Raw genomic sequence first — 22,681 nt, 5'->3', positions numbered from 1 at the left:
GAAGATTGTAGCAGCCAGAGAACCACCAAGTTGTTGTGAGATTGTGCCTCCTAGAAATTGCAGGGAAGCTACACCCATCATATATCAACAATTGGCTGCCTAATAGAGACCTGAAGGTCAGAGATTTCAATGGCTTCCGTCTCTAGAGCAAGAACTACAGGCAACCAATGACCCATGAGAAATGAATAGTTAGCCTCTCTCAGGAAAACCTCTTAACTAATTATTTGGTAAAGTATGAAATCATATGCACCCAAGCCATAGTAACCAGACTCAGCAGGTTGTACATGCATGTCTACAACATAAATATTATATGATAATAAAAAAGACAAGTTTGGGGGTGAGTGACTGGGGATATAAGAGGTTGGAAGGGAAGAGATATGAGAACGTTTGGAGGGAGGAAAGGAGAAAAGGAAAGTGATACAATTATATTTAAATTTTAAAGTTTCCATAAATAAAAAGGAAAACATATGCTGGCATCATATTTCCTGTGTGCTATCCGGATCAGGGAGAACAGGTTCATAAACTGTAGGGGAAGAGGTCTGTGAATCCAAAGGCCATAATACACTAAGACTTCTTTGATCCTATCATGTTTCTAAGATTCCTTTGTCTTGGGCTTTCCTACTCTTAGGATATATTCAATCTTCTGTGTCTTAACAATTCCTGGGAATCTACCACCTATATGTCCTTATTTATCTTATTAAGTACTTCCAAGAAAATGTATGAATGTGTGTGTGTGTGTGTGTGTGTGTGTGTGTGTGTGTGTGTGTGTGTGTGTGTGTGTGTGTGTGTTGTTTTGAAGCTTACTATGTCTAGGCTTCAAATACACCCTCTTCTCCTGTCTGCCTTATGGCAGGTTTACCAACAGAGACCACTGTACTCAGTATCCATGATCAGTGTTGACTATCAATCACTCTCTCTCTGTTTCTGCTACATACAGCTACATACAGCTACATACAGCCCAATGTCGAGGTGGTTGTGTGACATAGGCATGCATTATGTAGTTAGGCTCATTTCCATCTTATGTATAAAATGTATGTAAAAATGCTACATCCTTTCCGTTATTAGAAGGCAAATTGCACATTCACAGTAAAGGGGAGTATTAAGAGTCTAACCTTCCTGTCTCTGTGTGCTACTTGTATTCCATTTAATAGCTGGAAAATTACTAGGCATAAGCATAGTAATTATCTGAACACCAACCGAGGATCATATCATTGAACTGATTATTTTAAATTGCTGTTGACAGAATCCACTCCAACTAAACAGAGCAATAGTGCTTCACTACATGATGGAATTTACCAATTTATAGTATTTTTATCTACTAAAACATGTCTTTAATGAATGACTAGGTAGCCCCTTTTCCAACTTATTTCATTTTTTAGAATTTTGTATAGAAATAAGCAAGAACTTGCTAAATAAGTATGTGTGCTTGGGCACGTATTTGTAAACACAATTTTTTTTTCTTTTAAATGAAGGCAACGACCTTTTTATTTTCAGAAAACAATTGTCACCTCAGCAACCTATGTCCTAATTTTGTCAGTTTTGTGCCTCTGTGCTAGGCAGATGTTTATCTAAATCATTTAAATCCCTATCTTTTACATTGTTAGGCACATTTGGTATCAAGAGATGTCCCAGTATAACACCATAGATTAAAAGTTAATTAAAAGGCCAAGGAAGGAGAGAAGTCATTAATTTTTCATAAGCATTTGCTTAATTTTTGGCAGGTTAAAATTGAGGAAGTAGAATAAACACTTGAAAATAAATAATAGATATTTTTCTGAAACCATTATTGTTTCCTTATATGTTAAGAAGTGCCTAGTTAATTAAGAATACTAATCCACTAGGAAAGCATGTAGATGCTCGACCCTGCTTGAGCAGTGAGGTTATTTTATTGGACTTAAAGGTTTTTCAGATCTCCTAATCAACATGCAAATAGAAATTCTCTGAAGATCTCTGATGGTGTAGGACTGGATCACCAACCAGGCAGTATATATTAGCTTATATGAAGCCCCCAACACATGTACAGTAAAGGACTACCAGGTCAGGGGTTCAGTCAGAGAAGATGCACCTAATCCTTAAGAGACTGGAGGTCCTCGGAAGTTTAGAGGTCTAATGGGATGGGGACATTTTCCTGGAGATGAGGGTGGGAGATGGGGTATGGAATACTTGGAGGGTGGACTGGGAGCCAAATAAAATCTCAATTGTAAAAACAAACAAACAAATAATTTCTTAGCTGGAAAAAATAAAAAATAAAAAGACCTTATTAAACATAAAAAAGAAGAGAAATCTGTTTTCTGGAACTTTAAGAATGTATATATCTTAGCTGAAAAATGAATTTAATGAGGCAACTTTAAGTGTCTAAGTGCATGTTCCTGTGATTCAATGGGGAGTGGGGAACTAGTTCATCCGAGTGTATCTCAACTGCTTTTTGGTTTCCCTATGGTAGACCATAATCAACCATTTCATTTATTCAAAGATCGCCCACTGACATGGTTGGAGCTAAGGAATTAGTATATAGAGAAATTATGAATTTCAGAAAATCTTGAGTAAGATAATCTTTGGTTTTCCTCAGAGCATGCTAATTGCAACATATTTATATGAACTTCTTCATGATAATAAGCGTTGTAATTAGAGCTGTAAAATTACTCCCAATAAAATTATTAATAATCTTTAATTTGCCCAAACAGAAAATCTCTTCGGACAGAAATGGTCTATCTCTTCAAGGTGCACACTCTCTGTAAGGAGGCCTGTGTCCTCCTATCATCAAGCTGAAGATGTTTAGCCAAATGTCATGGAACTGGTTCAGCTCTCATTCTTGGGGTGTAGTTAGCATAAAGGTAAACATATTTATATTACTTTCTGATTGACCTTAAAGAATTCAGCGAATAACAAAAACACTACTTTATTTGCACATATTTCTCTTTCAGATCTTCTGTGGTCTATAACATAGACGTAGTAGGTGAAAACAATTATATTCATAAGTTTCTATATCTAGCCATGAAGTGGAACTAAGAAAATGTAAAGTTAATGGAATTCAGAAAATGCCTAAACTTTCTAGTAAGTTTACTGTGCAGAATAATGAGGAGAACAGGGGAGCGTCTGAGATTGTCATTCGGGTTAGACGGTAACTGGCTGCAGTGAGTCTAGTCAAGCACGATCATTGAGCTTCCACATCAACATTTCTACTATTTTTGGTCACCACAGGGATGATCTCCATGAGCCCTGACACTGACTCCAAAGACATGTGTGCAGTGTTGAAGGTGAGTGAGCTTTAGTCATGCTTGTTTGGAATATCTGGCATGAGGTTGTGTTACAGGCAAACGATTTTCTGGCTTTGCATGTCTTCCCCCACACACTGAGTTACTTTAAGTGTAGTTATAGATGACAAGTCTATACAGGAGCCATAGTCCTGCTTCCAAAGTCTGACACAATGACCATTGGTCACACACACAAGTACATTTTATGTTTAATACATCTTAGTTTTCAAGCAGCACTAACAAATGCCATTTTTGGTTTGTTCTTTACTATAGAATATATATTTTAATTTTCCTTTGTTGTGATATAGTTAAGAATATTCAGTATAAACTCCGAAGTTCTCCAATTTATAGGAAAAAAGACTAATAGGCAAAAAAAAAAAAAAAAAAAAAACTAAGTCGGGGATTTTGCTTCTCGTACAATGATTGTCTTCCATATTCTAAACAATGTCCTTACAGATGATATATTTATATTTCCATTCTAGGCATTGCCCTTCAGGTAAAGCCACCTTGTTTTACTTAGCTTTTTTTTTCTTTGTGCCCTAAGTCCTGTTTTGGTCTTGTTAGAGGGCAGTTATAGTCTAAGGCAGGAGGGAGCATCACTGGGTCTCCCTGGCTGAAATCAGAAGAGTTTTTGCCATTCTCAGGGATGCTTTAAACCTTGGACTACTTGCCTTCCTGCAGCATGCCATAACATCCACAGGCTGGAGGAGGAATTCCACGGAAAAGCAGCTGTGTTAGCCGTTTCTGTTGCCATTTTAGTTCAGAGTATACTCTATTTGTGTGTGTGTGTATGTGTGTGTGTGTGGTGTGTGTGTGTGTATGTGTGTGTGTGGTATGTGTGTGTGTGGTGTGTGTGTGTGGTATGTGTGTGTGTGTGGTGTGTGTGTGTGGTATGTGTGTGTGTGTGGTGTGGTGTGTGTGGTATGTGTGTGTGTGTGTGTGTTAGTGGGGGAGGGTAAATGTGCTCACTTCGAACCTCTCTGTGTATGAGAAGCAAAAGCAGTCTTGCATGAGGACTTAGACTCAAAACACGCAGGAGAAATCAAAGGAAAGGGAAGGAGTGATTATATTACAATATCAAAAAGAGAATTCAGAGTTGACACAGAGATTTTTCATTTTTGTATGAAGAAATAGCTCTTACAGATTCAAATTATATTATTGCGATTATACAAAGTGCCAAACCTTCAAAACTATGTCAGAAGAGAAGGCCCTAGCCCTTGACTGCAAGTGGGTGCATCTTGAGTGTACCTAACCTGTGTGTAGCACATCACTTCCACAGATGAGTCTGTGACTACTGGCAGCAAGTAAGAGGCTTTTTTTTTAAACGAATCATCTGGAAACACACATTGGCTTAAGGAAGGCTCCTTTATAACCTAAATAAACTAGTCACCAAAGTTCATTTCATGAAGCTTTGCAGGTGGTACTAGCTGGGAAACTTTACCCAGGATTCCTTTTTTTAAAAGAAATTTGAAATTGGCTATAATTTTTCATGCAAAAAGTAATTCTGGCACTAAATAATGTTTTCACAATAATAAAGAGAAGCAAATCAAAGGCATTAGGTGAACACTTTAAAATGACATAAATAGAATTATAATCAGGTACTTGAGAAAATGATATTCAAGTGTGTACCACTCAATATTGACTAATAGGCCAATGTAAAAAGCATATGGGAGAAGGAGAAATCCTTCACTAATAATTCGTTAAAGAGAAATCCGTTAAAATGAAGTGTGTCTGTCAGCCAAAATACACCAAATATATCTAATAATGTCTATAAACCCCTGTATTATGCAACTTTTTACACTTTGACGTATGATTACCAAGGAAAGTGAAAGTCGTGAACATCAGCCCCCAAGGGTGATCCTCTGCAGGGTGCTTGTCATCATAAGACTTTGACAGGCAGATGCCCTGGGCTATGTCAGGCATCTTGCTGACTCTGCTGGAACTGTAGCTATCTGAACTTCTCATCCTGGGTCATCTGCTATAGGTTCAGGAAAAGTTGTATCTGGAAACTTTACATTGTTCTAAGAGAAGAACCAGAAAGGGCCTCATTAGAATGCTTCTGCATATATACTACCTAATTTAGAGAAGAAAAATGAAAATCAACACCCTCAGGAGAATAAGAGAACATTTAAGAAAGAGATGGGAGGAAAAAATAGCAAATGAAAGAGTAAATGAGTTTACTGCAACTTTACTCTTTAAACTCTATTAAACTTCCTCAAATTTGGCTACTTCATCAGAGCCTTCTTGAAATAGTCCTCATTATGGCACAAGGGAAGAAAAACTTTCCATGGGAATTTCTTCAGGACATGTATTTGTACACTTACTCTGATAACATATCTTCATTACACCTTATTCATCGTCTAAAAATATTTTAGAGGGGTTGGGGATTTAGCTCAGTGGTAGAGTGCTTGCCTAGCAAGCACAAGGCCCTGGGTTCGGTCCCCAGCTCCGAAAAAATGAAAAAAGAAAAAAATATTTTAGAGAGAAAAATATAAGTTGGTTAAAGGTGAGTATATAGAACACAGGGTAATGCAGATTAGAATATATGTGGCCCTAAGTCCTTGAAAGGGTCAGCTCTGGGAGAATGCCATACAAAATGTCATGCTGAATGATCAGAAGTATATTTTGAATAGGTGAAAGCATAATAATTATATTAAAGTAAGGAGACTGTTATGTACTGTATGTTTCTAAAACAATTTTAACTAGTCTTCATACAAAGGAACCCCCTTTCACCCGAATCACACACCTGTATTCTGGATCTATTCAACAGTACTTTTTCAGAATAAAAATTAACAAGAGCTTCACCAGTGATGGTCATGTTTTTCTCCATAACCTATAGTCTCTTTTTGCATGTTGAATTGTTACATCAAAGTCTGTATGGCATTTCGATGGAATAAAATCCAGCTCAGTAACAGGAGAGAAGAAACTGTGCAGATGAAGGAGAGGTTAGAGAGGACGGAAGAAGGGAGACAGGAGACACACAATGAACGGTTCTCCTGACTCGAGGTGCAAGGAGGCTGCTTCCTGGTGTTTATTGTTTTCAAAGCTATAAATACGTTTCTTTAATGATTCTTTTGTAAATGTGAAATGAAGCTAATATGTGCCCTATCAGAATGAAAATCTCATATAAATTTTGTATTTTATTTGTGTGTGTGTGTGTGTGTGTGTGTACACACTAATACATATGTGTTTGATGCATATTTACATATTGTGTGTGGAGCTTGAGAATATCAGAAACACTGTCAATCTTTTCTGGAGACAAAGTTTCTTCTCACTGTTCTGGAATTCTCCAAGTAGACTAGCTGAGGGCTGCCCAGCAATCCCAGGGATCCCTCTCTATCCACCCCCTAGTCCTGGGTTTATAAATCTGTGCCACCATGCTTGATTTTTCTCTACTTGTGTTCTGGGGTAAACCTTAGGCCATTGTGCTCCTCAAATGCTGACTGAGCTGTCTCCCTGCCCCGCATAAACAATGGGGTTCATTGTCTGTAAGCATATTTTTCCTGTGAGGATGCAAGACAGATTGGATAGGTCTACCCATCTGACTTAATTCAACCTTAGGGACTTCTTAAACTCCCTACCTGTATATGTAACCTCATGGGGCCTTGAATGGGATATGTAAATTTTGAGAGGACTTTCCAACTCATTATAATCTTTTCCCTTCTATCCTCAACTCTTCACTAGACCATTGGACAAAAGCATCGTCATCTCCCTTGGATCCTGTTAATCCTGTAATTTCATAGATCAATCTGACCTCCAACCACTACAAGTACTGTTACATATTAATTTACCAGTTGGTACTTTGATTTGTCAGAATGAGAAGAGGGTAAACTATGTTGGAATGTCAACACTGTTACTTACACACATTTTAGAATATACAATCTGACAGTGGTGGCACACGCCTTTAATCCCAGCACTTTGGAGGCAGAGGCCAGTGACTCTCTGATTCTAAGGTCAGCCTAGTCTATAAAGTGAGGAAAAGGAGAGCCAGGGCTACACAGAGAAACCCTGTCTTGGGTGTAAAAAAAAGACTATACACTCTGCTTTCTCATTTATATTAGATTTATCACAAGGCCTAGTTCTATTCTTTGATTTCCAGTCATTATTTATTTTAGCAATGTGATTATATAATGCTTTTGAATAAGAATGTAAAGAGATCCCTCTGGCAATGGCAGAGACACCTTGTTGGTGATACTGTTCTTACATCAGTCAGGGAAAGAACCTTCATTTATTCATCTTAGCTTGATGCCTGTCTTGGTGGCTAATGCCCAAAATTGCTTACCCTAGTACTCATAAAATTCAAGTCAAATTTAGGCAGCATATCTCAGAAGGAGGAAGACACTCAGAGACCTGTAGATGGCCATGTCACTCACAGATGTGCCCTCCAGTGCACAGCTCAGATAGACCATAGATACCTGCTTGCCAACATGTCTCACCATGTACCATGAATGGGGAATGCCACCCAGGGGTCTGGCAGCCTTGTGGCCTGCCTGCATCACATTTTGAGAGCATGTGGTGGTCAGATAGGAAAGAAGAGAAGTGAAGCAGCTTGAGTATCATGAGAAAAGATGGGACTGGAGACTTGGGGGTGCAGAGGAGTAGCCTGGTATGAACAACCAGCCCTGTCAGATGGGGCCATGGTGAGGTCCCAGCCCAAGGTGCCAGTGAGAGCCATGTCTGAGTCCTTGAATATGCGGTGGCAGGAATCAGAGTCAATGTCTGTGGCTCATACTACCATTAGAGAACATGCTGATGGCCCTAGTTGGAGCAGCATCTGGGGATCACCTGGATCTCCAGGAGCTGTGAAGAACTGGCCCTGCTCCTCACAGGATGTGGTACTCTGGAGAGCTGGTCTCTTCTTTCACCACTGGCAGCACTGGGATAGCAGTCCTTATGCTTTGCCCAGGCTGCACAGTGAGGAGACCTTAATGGTATGGGTGTGGGTGAACTAGCTCCAAAGATGTGAGTGTGGGAGAGGTGACTCCAAACACAGGAGCCAGTCCTGAGGATGAGAGCAAGGGGGGAGCTGGCTCTGCCTCTAGTCTGTGCATGGGTGCTCGGCAGCGTGTGTGATGCTCTACTGCCATCTATGGCAGCAAGGAACGTGGCCTTGGGGTCATGAGAGCAACAGACTTAACCCTTCCCCTTCGATAGCCATAGCACTCAAAGAGTGGCTCTATATTCCACGTGGACACTGCAATGGATCTGGCCTTGATGAGGAAGGCACAGGTGAGCCAGCCCTGAAAGTGAGGGGTGAGAGTGGCAGAGCTGGCCCAACCGTTCACAGGTTACAGCACTTGGAAAAGTGGACTTGACTGAGTCACACACTGGAGCTGACTCGGGCTGTATAGTGTAGATGAGCCAACCCTGGGGAAAGAGCAGGAGGCTCACCCTGCCTTCTGCCAATTGCAGCACTGGGTGGTCTAGCAGAACAGTGATGGAAAACTTGTCTTGGTGGCATGGCTGAGGGAGAGCTGGTGGACTGACCAGCTCTTCTACCACCCATGCCCAGATCCAGGGCTCTGAGATAGTCCACTCCAAAATCTGTATCATCTGCCACTGGCTTGGACATATGCAAGAGACAGTTCTGCCATTTCAGGAAGTCCATGACACAGTAACAGCAGGGTAACTGGGAGGAGCCCTGATGAGGATTCAACATGGATGGTGTCACAGAACCCAGAGATCTCGAACCAGACCAGTGACTCATTGCAATGCATATTTGCAATAGAGGATGTGTGGACAGAGGGGCATCCTTGACACACTGCAACTTCCAAAATGTAATGTGTTCTCTCTCTCTCTCTCTCTCTCTCTCTCTCTCTCTCTCTCTCTCTCTCTCTCTCTCTCTCTGTGTGTGTGTGTGTGTGTGTGTGTGTGTGTTTATTTCAGAAGGCAGGATGCAAGGACAAAGGGCATATATGAGTGGACGGTGAGTTGAGTTGGACTGAGTTACATCATGTGAAACTCATAAACTTGTTTGTACTAATTATAAAGAAAATGAATATTTTTCTCTCAAGTTTGTTAAAATTCTATTTTACTCTTCCACATTAAGAAGGGAAAAAAAGAGAGAGAGAGAGAGAGAAAGAATTTAAAGAGCTGGACGTCTTGACATAGACCTCTGGTCCCAGCATTTGGTAAATGCATAAAGAAGATCATGAGTTTATGGCTCTCCTGAGATACATACAAGATGCCTTGCATCCTCCATCCGCAGCAAAATGAAGAAAAAGAAAATGACAGAATAACATCATGAAATTCACTTAGATAACCACAGCAATCCAACATACTTAGGGAGTCTTTTAAAACACACTTTTCTCTAATGTTCAGGTTAAAATGAATTAGGATCTGTTGATCTGGGGCCCAGAGATCTATATTTCAATATAATCACATTAGGTATCTTTTAAAGCACAAATCCAGCTGCAGAAAATTCATGCCACAATCCCTTATTCTTTGGGTCTTAGTGGCCAATACTGTGCAGTCTTGTTCTTTAGTAAGCCATGTTGTACCTGGGTTTTCTTCTCACAATTTTCCACATGCTGGGCTCACCACGGGCTCTACAGAGAGACATAGATTGCCAAACAGAGACCTAAATGCCAGAGACATTTAAGTGGAAAGCAAGCCACATTTAAAGTAAAGCTCTTACTAATAGAATAAAATAAAATACTCCAAAACTACAAATTTTGAAAATATAGATTATAAAAAACATGACTAATGGTCTCCTTGCCAAAGACTTTCTCCCATAAATACTTCTAGCCGAGACATGTGCACATGGAATCTAACTTTTCTATATTCTTTTCCATAAAATATTTCTTAATATATTACATGCACTACTTTTGCATTTTTCCAAACGATGTTTCTGTAAAATGCATGTTAACACAGCATGATTTTTAAGTTATTTTTACTCATTTGTCTTGTAATTTGAGAGTAGTTATGCAACTTCTCTCAGAAATTACATCCACCTGGCCTCCTAGGATTCTGCCTTTAGGAGTGCCCAGGGCTGCCCCTAGCTTTTTTGTAATAAACTTAGAATGACTATGGACTACACTGCTGGTCCCCAGATCTCTGGAGTCCACTGAATGTATACTAACAAGATATGGTTTTGAAACATCTATCAAAAATGATTCTGTGTGAATGAATAACACTCATCTATATCCACACAGATTTTAAAATTTACAATGTATAATGACTTAAACTCTCCTCATGTACTAAGAATAGCCATAGAGGTAAAATAAAGTATACACAATTAAACAACAAATTTATAAATATATACATATATACATACATACACAACAAACACATGCATTTATATATAGATATATGTATGTACTTTATATGCAATTTCTTAATTTAGCAAGGATATGTTTAAGACAAAAGAATGATTATAGTCAAAGCATGTGTTCTAGTCTGAGCAAGACGCTGAATCTATCCTTCATGTTATCTAGACCAGAAAAGCTAAATTTTGAATGATATGAGAAATGCTTCCAATCAAGTGATAAAATCGATAAGTATTATTAATACAGAAATCAAACTTTTGAAGTCTTTTATGTGTATGAGAGCTTTGCCTCCACGTACATCTGTGCTCCTCGTGTGTGCCTGATGCTTACAGAGACCATGTGAGAGCCAAGGCCCCTGGTACTGAAATTACAGACAGTTGTAAGCAGCCACATGGCTGGGGAGCATTTAACCCAGGACCTCTGGAAGAGCAGTCAGTGCTCTTAACTGCTGAGTCATCTGTCCAGCCCCACACTGTTTAATTTTCTTAACACTCTCTTCTTGATCAACAAAGGCAAGCCTTGTAGAGAACTGTAAGTCTATTTCTATTTCTGAAAATACCCAAACTACTAAGCTCCCCCTTTGATTTCACAAACAGGGAATGACAAATGAGTTGTTTGTCCATTGCTTATGGAAGGAAGTATGATGAGGGTGCAGAATGTGAAATTTCCAAATAATGTTGGTGGAAAAAATAGATGTCCAGCATATTGCACCCATGTAGCTGTGAGCTGCTGCTGAGGAGAAACATCAGAACGGGAGCACAAGGAAGAAAGTCAATGGTGTTCTATGAAGTAAACCGACATGAGACTTACAGTATTGACATTTAAAGACTCATTGAATCTTTAGAACATTTCATGGAATGTGTATGTGTGTGTGTTTATAGCTTGATATATTTATAATTATCCATATATTTTACAATTATACATATATCAGGATTGCTATTATTCTTTTCTTGATATTATAGTTTGTAGGCGAAAGGGAAAAAATGAGGAAAAGACTGATATGAAATACAAAAAGGGTGGGATTAATTGAATTTATGCTGATATTAGTAATATATAGACTTAGGAATTTTTTGTACTAGATTGGAAATGAGAAAAATCATAATATATGTGTGTGTCATATGATTTATATATAATATTCTCTGCTGTGCTTACATTTACTACCTAATCTCAAAGCTATAATAAAAATCAGAATCTAGGCTCATATACAATGAATAAGCCCCAATGACGTGAACAATAAGACCATCTCATTGCTCCCTCAGATCGGCAAACCTCTGATATGAAGAGTGACGCCTGTGTGGATATTGACCAGAGATGCAAACTATGAGCAAATGTTTACAACTCTCTGAACTGCATGTCCAAGCCTTTCTTCCTAGTCCACTGCACTAGTCCATTACACACTCAGCATCTGACAAGTAAAGGATGAAGAATACAAAGAGAAAGGTCACAGTAAATTGAAGGAAGAAAGGGACAGAGACAGCTGAGCTGTCACCCAGCAGATACCATCAGATGGCTGAGTGCTCTGGGAATGTTGACAGGTAAATATGTCCAGTTTTCTTGTCAACTGGTCATACATGTAAATAGACTATTGATATTTTGTATGAAGAATTTGTCTCTGAAATGCACTTCACAGTATATTCTAGCCAAAGGTTAAAACTAACAGCAATAGTAACAATAACCACAACAAAACCCAAGAGGCATGAGCTACAGCTCCCTGGAAAGTACAACAGTAGGCTCTATGAGTTTAGAACTGAAAAAGGGAGGTTTTCTATGTGTCCTGACTGTGAGAGACTCTGAGGTCCTCATCTAGGGAACTTATCAACATCCTTGGCCAGAAGCATTAGACTAACAGGCAAGACATGATGTCAATGTCTGCCTTTGATAGATCACTCCCATCTCTGTAAGGTTTTTTTTTAAATTGTATTATTTCACATGTATCAATATCCAGTTAGATCTTAGATTGTATATGTCTGATTTTTAAAAACTGATTTTTCTTTGTGCACTATCATTAAGTGATTTTAAGATTATTTAATTGACTTTCCTCACAATATTAAAACCTCCTAATACTTTTTAGTGATAGTTCTCTAACTCAGTCACAAAGAACACACATGGTATGCACTCAGTGATAAGTGCACATTATCCTTAAAGCTTGGAATATCTAATAAAAACATCCCAGATCATAAGAAGATAAAGAAAAAGGAAGACCAAAATGTGGATACTTTGTTTCTTCTTAGAAGGGAGAACAAAATACTCACGGGAGGAAATACAGGGACAAAGAGTGGAGCAGGGACTGAAGCAAAGGTCATCTAGATACTTTCCCACCTGGGGATCTATCCCATATGCAGTCACCAAACCCAGTAACTATTGCTGATGCCAAAAAGTGCTTGGTGACAGGAGTCAGATATGGATGTCTCCTGAGAGGTTCTGCCAGATCCTTACTGAAATAGATGAGGATGGTTGCAGCTAAGCATTGGACTGAGCACGGGGACCGCAATGGAGGAGTTAGAGAAAGGACTGAAGGAGCTGAAGGGCTTTGCAACGCCATAGGAAGAACAACAATATCAACCAACCAGAACCCACCAGAGCCCCAATGTGTACACATGGAGAGACCCATGTCTGTAGCCACATATGTAACAGAGGATGGCATTGTCCAGCATCAATCGGAGGAAAAGGTCACGTGAAAGCTTGTTTTCCCAATGTATTGGAATGTCTAGGCCTTGATATGGGGGTGGGTGGGTGGGAAAGGGAGCATCATCATAGAAGTAGGCAGAGGGGAAAATGGGTATGGGAGGGGGAAAAGGGGATAACATTTGAAATGTAAATACATAAAATATCCAAGAAAAATAAAATAAAAAAAAACGAAAAAAGATGTATAGTAAAAAAAAAGAATAAAAGCAAAGCATTTTTTAAACTAATGTTAAAGAGAAGAAATGAGGAAATTGCCATGTAAACAATAGGCAAAACTCATGTTAGTGAACTTGTCAAAAATATATCTGCCGAACAAGGAGGTTTAGAAAACAAATAAAATGTTAAGTCTTAGAACAAAAGTGACATTATTATACATCAAAAGAAACATGCAAGAAGAAAATTAAAATCCACTTTGTGTAGAGACACAGCCAACATAAACCACCTCATTATCACAAAATATAGTATGACAGTGTTATAATCAAACATTTAGAACTCATCAGTAAATATGAGTGACTAGGTTTTCTTCTCCCATTACAAGTAAATGACTTTCAATTCAGAACACAAAACAGAAATCCAATAAAATTTGGTGTTTAGAACACTTAAGATAATTTATTATGACTAAATACAAGGTGATGGGTACTGAGACACCAGACTTCTTGTAATAATATTAAAACAAGGGCTTTTCTAATGAGCAAACTTAATTTCAAACTCAGGAGGCACAGGGCAGCAAACATGACTCCTGTCACTACTGAAAGGCTCAGTTCACACTAAGGACACACTCACCCCTGTGCACCAAAGCAACAAAGCAAACGGTTTTCTAAAGTAAAAACTGGGAGACACGCAGAGATACATGCTAATTACAGAAGCAGAGAAGTGAACACCCAGGAAATTCATGTATGCTTCATTCTCAATCATCTATCAGATATTCACGAACTTTGATTACATACTAGTTTATAAATCAAGCTTATTTCATATAAATCATAAAATTCAAGACATTAATAAGATAAATGTTTTAGGTAAATAAATAGGCTGCTATTTTCAATAACAAAACAAACACGTCATCTTAGACAATTCTAGTTTAAATACAGTAAAACAAAAATACTTTTTTAAAAAGGAATAAAATAGAAATATATTACATACATACAGTTGTATGTATTTGTCTGTCTGTTTTGGAATCCTTGAAGTACAGAACAGTGAACAAAATATTCCCTATCACTTTAGATTCTTGGTGAATTTAAGTAAAGCATGCTTAAATAAGTTAATAGGGTTCTGACTTTTGCAGACCGAAAACCAACCAACTAAACAAACAAAAAAGCAAAAAACAAAAAACAGGTAGAAAGGTAAACTGAATATAGCATACACCATATTTCAAATAAATAACATTTTAAATAAATCACACTAATGTGCACCATAGGACAGAAACCCAAACAAGACATCAGTGAAATGTAAGCCTAGTACCCATGCTGAGTACCCAAGGAACTCAGAACCAGTACTGAGCCCTAAGTTCTAGGTTTTCTTTCAAAAAAGCCTCAGTTTAGTTTAGTGCTGAGTTTACTTTCTGTATGTTATAAGGCTGAATAATATGCACTAATATATGGTAGATAATAACTGTTTATCACTGTTGAAAGGGAGTTGCTAATGTGCGAAGTGGGTGAATTAGAATCAATTCTATCATGCTGACTAGGAATCAGAGATACCATTCGGAAACCGCTTTTTACAGAGCCACTTAGTCATAGAAGTAGATGCTAGCATGAGACTACATGCCTGCTTGTCTCAAAATCTATGTCTCCCTCTGTTTACTGAGAATGAGGAGATGAAGGGCCTGGAGATAGGCAGCAGCAGCCTGGTGTTCATCTTCCACAGGGCTGGCATTGTCTGCTCTCGTTCCACCAAGCTCAACCTTTCTGATCCCCTCTCAAGTCGTCCAGCTCTGTACCTTCCAGAAGCAAAGCCGCAGCGTGGGAGTTACCAACGCTCGTGTAGGATTGACTGGTCAGGAGAGTCAGGAGCCAGGTGGCCCGTTAATGGTTTCAGTGGGTTTGCCTGTTTTATTCTCTGAATGCTATTTTTAAAAGCTGACAACATATTACAATTACTAATTATAATTTTATAGATAGGTCTAAATGCAATGTTAAAATTTCAGAATTAATATATATTTAAGGTATAATATATTGAAATATTCTTTATGTCTGTGATATGTTATGATAGTAAAACAATTTACAATACTCAATAGTTTTGCTACTTACTAGGTCTATTAAACAATTTTATTTTTTTGTTTGTTATATGAAAATTCCAAATCTTGCACTGAAGATGTTATATGATAAAACATGCTTCGCCAGTGTTCCTGTGAGGGAAAGTGATGCTGAGCTATTTATCCAGAATCTTCCCTTTACTCTCGAGAGCATTAACTTCTCTAACTTCTTAACCACTAAACTGTACTCACTGAAGGACCCCAGGCAGAGAAGCAAAGGGACAGGAAAGAAAAGCCTTGATAAGGGATGTGGCCCTAGGAGCTGTCCAGCACAGTTCTGGTCCAGGATACTCAGTGAAAACTGGCAGAACTACTCTAGATGCACAGAACACATGAAACTCAATAAGGATGACCAAAATGCGAATGCTTCACCACTTTAAAAGGGGAACAAGAATACCCTCGGCAGGGAATAAGGAGGCAAAGTTTAGAACAGAGGCAGAAGGAACACCCATTCAGAGCCTGCCCCAGATGTGGCCCATACATATAACAGCCACCAAACTAGATAAAATGGATGAAGCAAAGAAGTGCAGGCTGATAGGAACTGGATGTAGATCTCTCCTGAGAGACACAGCCAGAATATGGCAAATACATAGGCGAATGCCATTATTAAACCACTGAATTGAGAATGGGACACCCGTGGAAGGAATCAGAGAAAGGACTGAAAGAGGTAGAAGGGGCTCGAGACCCCATATGAACAACAATGCCAAGCAACCAGAGCTTCCAGGGACTAAGCCACTACCTAAAGACTATACATGGACTGACCCTGGACTCTGACCTCATAGGTAGCAATGAATAGCCTAGTAAGAGCACCAGTGGAAGGGGAAGCCCTTGGTCCTGCCAAGACTGAACCCCCAGTGAAAGTGATTGTTGGGGGGAGGGCGGTAGTGGGGGGAGGATGGGGAGAGGAACACCCATAGAGAAGGGGAGGAGTTAGAGGGATGTTGGCCCAGAAACCAGGAAAGGTAATAACAATCGAAATGTAAATAAGAAATACCCAAGTTAATAAAGATGAAAAAAAAAAGACAGAGATCATTGGAAGAAATCTTTGCAATTTTTGCATTGACTTCAGGTATGCCTCAAGTTCCTAGCTATGCCATCGAAATAATAGTCCTTTATATGATACACAAGAATGTACACATTGAAGTTGTTCTTTTCACAGGGACACATGTGGTGCCAAAGTAAAAAGGAAGATAAAGCTGTTTATCCATTCATTTATTGATGGTCACCTGGGCTTTTATAGCTCAACGATCATGAATACATTGTGCTGAATAAATGGGTGTACACATACACCACAGACGCGCGCACACACACACACACACACACACACACACACACACACACACACAGGCACACACACATATTGTTTGCTTTGCTAAGGGGTAAGACATTTAACAAGAGATTCTCTTAACAATTTTTTGATGCACAATGTATTTGGCATCAGTCATTCTGTTATATAGCAAATCTCCAGCACTCATTCATCTCTATAACTAAAGCTTCATACCTACTAAACAACCATTTCCTACTTCTTCTTTCACCCAAACCCCACAGATACCTCTTACTTCCTGCCTGTGGGTGGGACTATCCTACATATCTCATGTCGATGAAAGCATACATTACCACATTATTTGTCTCTCTGAACGTGGTTAGTTCATATATAACAATGTCTACTGATTTCAGTTTATCCATGTTGTTACAAATGATAGGTAGGATCTCTCTTTAATAGTTATATTTATATGCATGATTAGGCAATTCCATATGTGTGTGTGTTGCTGTGATGAAAAAGGCATACATACACACATGTATGTAGAGTGTGTGTATCTCTGTGTGTGTCTGCATGTGTGTCTCTGTGTGTGCCTCTGTGTGTCTCTGTTTGTCTGTGTGTGTCTGTGTTTGTTTTTTCTTAGGTTTAAAAATTTCAGATATGCTGCATGTTAGTCACAGAGTGCTTAACTGCTGATCAGGTGATTATGTTATATTCAATAATAGAGATTTGGACACACACACACACACACACACACACACACATACATACTTATACCTACACATTTTTCAAAGACGGACACAATGTCTTTCACTTGAAGCCTAGCTGACTAATCAGTGCTAGTAAACTCATGGTCACTGGACAAGAAGGTATAAACACTAATTTACTAAACCAGCAATAATCTATAAGTATTTATCCTTATATTCACAGATAAGTGTAGTCTTCACTCCTTATCAGGGAAACTTCTCTATGCAACTGACAGAGAGTACTACAACCACAACCAAAATCTGTATGCAGAGTTGTGGAGCTTAGTCCCAGGAGATAAATTTACAAACAGTGCCATGTCTAAGGTTCAGGGAATATTGAAGAATAGTGGATAGAAAAACTGTAGGAGCCAGCAGATCAGGGAGTTTGCTCTAAGATCATGTCTCCTAGTAATGTCAGAATCTATACTCACAAAGTCTCACCAATATGACACCCCAAAACTTAAGCTGAACAAGGAGGACAGGAGAACTCATGCCTAACTTCACAAGAGCAAGTATTCAAGGCCACAACCATAGATACAGAAGCATATGTAACTGAGTAAAGCTAAGAGAGGGAAAGATAGGCCTTTCTAAGGAAGAGCACAGCAATTTGTTTTCCAGTGCAAATGCAAATGGTTCAGCCCTTAAAACATGCACACATACACATTATACAACCCAAAGTTCTATCTGGATATGTATATATGTGCATACAATAGCAACTGAAGAGTAAAGAGGCCATGAAGTTGGAGGAGCGTGGGGAGGGATATACGGGAGGGTTTGGAGGGAGGAAAAGGAAGGAAGAAAAGTTGTAATTAAAATACAATTTCAAAAATAAACAAACAAGAGCACAGCCTTCCCCTCCCATTAAGGCCAGATAGGGAAATCCTACCTATCATTCTAGGGGAATGCTAGAGCAATGAGGCAGGGGTGGGTGGGTAGGGGAGCACCCTCATAGAAGCAGAGGGAGAGGGATAGGATGAAGGGTTGCAAAATGGGTTGTGTGATAACATTTGAAATGTAAATGAATAAAATAACCAATAAAAAGTAAACAGAAGAGTAAAATTGTTTAATAGACCTAGTAAGTAGCAAAACTATTGAGTATTGTAAATTATTTTAATATCATAACATATCACAGATATAAAGCATACTTCAATATATTATACCTTAAATATATATTAATTCTGAAATTTTGAAATTGCCTTTAGACCTATCTATAAAATTATAATTAGTAATTGTAATATGTTGTCAGCTTTTAAAAATAGCATGCAGAGAATAAAACAGGCAAACCCACTGAAACCATTAGGGCCACCTGGCTCCTGGCTCTCCTGACCAGTCAATCCTACACGAGCGTTGGTAACTCCCATGCTGCAGCTTTGCTTCAGCAAGGTACAGAGCTGGACGACTTGAGAGGGGATCAGAAAGGTTGAGCTTGGTGGAACGAGAGCAGACAATGCCAGCCCTGTGGAAGATGCACACCAGACTCTTCCTGATGTAGACATTCTAAACTCACGGACTTACCAATTTCCTAAAACTATAGAAGTCCAAGATTTACAAAAAAGCACTTTAAAACTTTATTAAAATCTTAGAGCCACAATACAGCAGTTACTGAGCAACTGGTTATCTAATCTTACATCATCCAAACAACAACAGAGCCCACGACTCTCAGAGAGCTACAAGGAACGAAGAAGGGAATATGGTGTTCAAAGTAATAAACATACATGAAAATTATTTACCCAAAAGAATATAATCAGACATTTTACTACTGAGGTAATTATAAAAACATATGAGACACAATTTTCAAAAGAGAAGAAACTATCTGAAATCCAGCTCAAAAATCCGAACTTTGAATTTATAAACAAAGAATTCTTCTTCATTGCAAAATTCTTTGAGAAATAATTTAAATGTGAATCACAGGTTAAATATATGAATTTCAATGGTGGCGTTAATCCCAAACTTGTGTTTAAGGAAGATAAAATATTTTAGTGATTCTAAGAATTATGTAATTACTTGATAAATACTGACAAATTCATTTAAGCTCACTATTTGCTGAAATTTAGGGGCAGAGAGTGTTGAAAAGCAAGAACACTCATGGGTTACTGACAAGTGTATTTGATCAGGTGTGTTAAACATTTGAGAGATCTTTGATTTAAATGCTTTATGAAAGCACAGTTTAGGCTACCCTAAAATCTTTTGAAAGGAAGTGAGTTGACAGGAATGGGGAAATGCACTTTTCCTACAGTCTTAGTTCAGAGGTCAAACAGGAACAGAGCTAGTATCAAACACTGGTATCTCAACAAAATTTGTTATAACATATTTATATGTTATATGTGACAGCATTAAAATAAGAGTAAGACTGTACATAAACTAGTATATAAAGTACTCAGAATTAAGGAAAGATAGCTTATGTGATACTAGGCATAGAATGCCATATATTATGTTGAATAGAGACAGTATAGTGGAAATATATTAAAATAGAAATGCTTACAGTACTGAAAGGTATGACATTTATGTAAGGTTGCTTTGGACCTTTTCTGTATCCTTAAGACCTCCTCTTCAATGTTGAATACAATTTTTATTTGTGTGATAAGGAAACTTTTAAAAATTAAAGCAAAGATTAATTGACAAAGTGGCACTATGAGTCTTCAACTTAGATGACACTGGAGACAGATATCCATGGTTTGAAAAAGAATGAGAAAATAGACACAGAAGAATTTGGGAACAAGCAATGAACATCCAAAGTAGAGAAACTGAGAGAAAACAATGACAAGGATGATTGCGTAGGTCAAGAAGTGGGGCTGGGAGCATAGCTCAGTTCTTAGTGTGATTTAGCACACCAAACGTCCTGCTTCCACACCCACAGTCATGAGCGGACATGATCACAGTGCCAGAGGTGGATAAAAGACAAGGAGAAGGCTAAATAAAATAAAGAACAGGAGAATAACAAGAATATAACAAAGAAAATACATGAAGTGCGAACTTGAGCATTTTAGGGGATTTATTACACAGTGTGTACCTGGGTTTCCTATGTATGATGGTGAAATCAACATTCTATTTAAGAAATATTAAAAGTAAATACCTATTAGGTTGTCTTCCTTATCAATCTTCTTTTAAAGTTTTATCAGCTGCTCCCATCTTACAATATAGTAAAGATTGAATCACTTTTCAAAAACTCTCAAGTAAAAAATATCAAGTTATTCCTTTGGAATTTGTTTTATCGACATATTATTTTATAATGAATCTATATTGTGGGACTGCCTCTCTCAGTTAAACAATATGGGCTATCATTTGTGTGTGTGTGTGTGTGTGTGTGTGTGTGTGTGTGTGTGTAATATTTGCTTGCATATCATCACTGTTACAGAAATTTATTCTTTTATAATATACAAATATTTTTATATCTCTTTGATGCTATTAATTTGTATTATAATTTAAATATCTTATTAACTGAGATAAAATGTATTGATTTTATATTTAAATATTTTTTATTTTATGAAATTTAAACCCTATGTGTATGTATAACTTTTAAGATGGTAAATTTAAGAACTAGGTAAAAATTGATGCTGGCTTTTTCCAAAGAAATGGCTCAGGGAAAACAAACTCTATTTGTCCCCATCCAATCAGATTGCTATAGACTTATATAATAAGTGATGAAGTCTTATTTTACACTGATCACAGTCACAGTAGGATGCTAGAACCCCTTGCCAAAAATACTACATTTAATTTCCGGTTTCATCAACGATACATAAAATGTGTAATTAGCATGTGGTGCTCTAATGAATTCAAAGTTAAGACTACACAAAGTACAGTCAACCTGTCATCACTGAAGTTTTGATAGACCAACTGTGCAAAGGAATAAATAACAGTGACAAGATTATTCCTAAGGAATTTCTACATGTTGAACTGAAATTAAGAAACTACAGACAGGAAGGCAGGTCAAATCAACATTATACAGCTGTGGAATTACAAATTACTGCAATGATTTACAGTCACTGAGTGCTTCGATGGGACAGCAACAGACCAAACACTGAGCTAAATGATCTGTTATAAAATCATTCAATGTTTTAGGCTCCATTCAACCTGTCCTCTAAGGAGGCAGAACTAGAAAGCAGGAGATGATCATGACACAGTTTTTAGAGACTGATAAAGAGGCAAATAAATGACATTTTGCCATATGTATGTATGTATGTATGTATGTATGTATGTATGTATGTATTCATGACTAAGACTTATTTCTATTTTATTCTCATTTAAAAAGTGAAGCTTGAACTAAAGAGAATCTTGAACTTTAGAGATATGTTACAGAGCCTGGATTCAGTTTCTTTCTACCTGACTTTCAAATCTACATCGTCTCACAGATATAGCAGCAATAGACTGGAGGTGATAGAAGGTCATCTTTGTATGGCAAAACACATTCTGTGATTAAGATAATCTGAATATTACTATGTCACTCTTACTAGCCATTCAATCAGATAGGTTAAAACTTCTCCCACAAGTAAAACTATATGAGTACACTGTCGCTGTCTTCAGACACACCAGAAGAGGGCATCGGATCCCATTACAAATGGTTGTGAGTCACCATGTGGTTGCTGGGAATTGACCTCAGGACCCTTGGAAGAGCAGCCAGTGCTCTTAACTGGTGAGCTCTCTCTGGCACCAAACTCCACCAACGCTTGTCCATATAATTTCACTGAATCTGGGCAATGAATGGCAAGGTGGATGAGGACACGAGGCGGGGTTTCACAATGTCTTCACATCAACACAGGCCAATGGAATAAGCATCTATCCCCGAGGTCTTGATATTCAGGTTTTATATGATTTCTGTAGCTATAAAATGTTACAATGTGTCCAAAAAAGAAAATCAACTTTGATTCTCAAGGGACTAGGTTATAATTATGAAAGGACAATTAATAGTAGAAAACCTTTAAAAAAATTGTTTATCAGGTTTTCCCTTTCTTAAGTAATATGGTTAAATTATTCTGAAAATTTCAATGTTCCTTGTAAGAATTAAATTGTCTAAAATGTCTAGGAGAACAAAAGCTAGATTGTATAGATCACATTTAATTCCGAGTTAAAAGGAGCAATGAAAATGTTATTGGAGACTTATCTTTTAAATACATAAAATTAACATGAATTAAGCACTCTGTGCAAAGTTCATATACTTCTGCACAATAATTTTCTTATGGCAATTATATACTCACTCTGTTGCTCTTTTTCACTGAAAT

At 37.9% G+C, this 22,681-nt stretch overlaps 1 protein-coding gene across 8 annotated transcripts in view; it reads right to left on the bottom strand.

The window, feature by feature from the left end:
- Spag16 (sperm associated antigen 16) overlaps positions 1-22,681 on the bottom strand; it is a 919,670-nt gene that overhangs the window by 323,310 nt on the left and 573,679 nt on the right. Inside the window, exon 15 of one of the 8 annotated variants that reach the window (XM_039084104.2) lies at positions 4,912-5,275. The exons of the other annotated variants lie outside the window; for them this stretch is intronic. Coding sequence (XP_038940032.1) covers positions 5,216-5,275 — 60 coding nt within the window. The 3' untranslated portion in view covers positions 4,912-5,215. Of the gene's footprint in view, positions 1-4,911; positions 5,276-22,681 lie in introns of those variants that run through there. 8 annotated transcript variants of the gene reach the window in all.

This window comes from Rattus norvegicus, chromosome 9 (genome assembly GCF_036323735.1).
Source record: "Rattus norvegicus strain BN/NHsdMcwi chromosome 9, GRCr8, whole genome shotgun sequence".
In the NCBI taxonomy this organism is placed as follows: Eukaryota; Metazoa; Chordata; class Mammalia; order Rodentia; family Muridae; genus Rattus; species Rattus norvegicus.
Note: the sequence above shows the minus strand (reverse complement) of the source record. Positions and strands in the feature narration are given on the sequence as shown.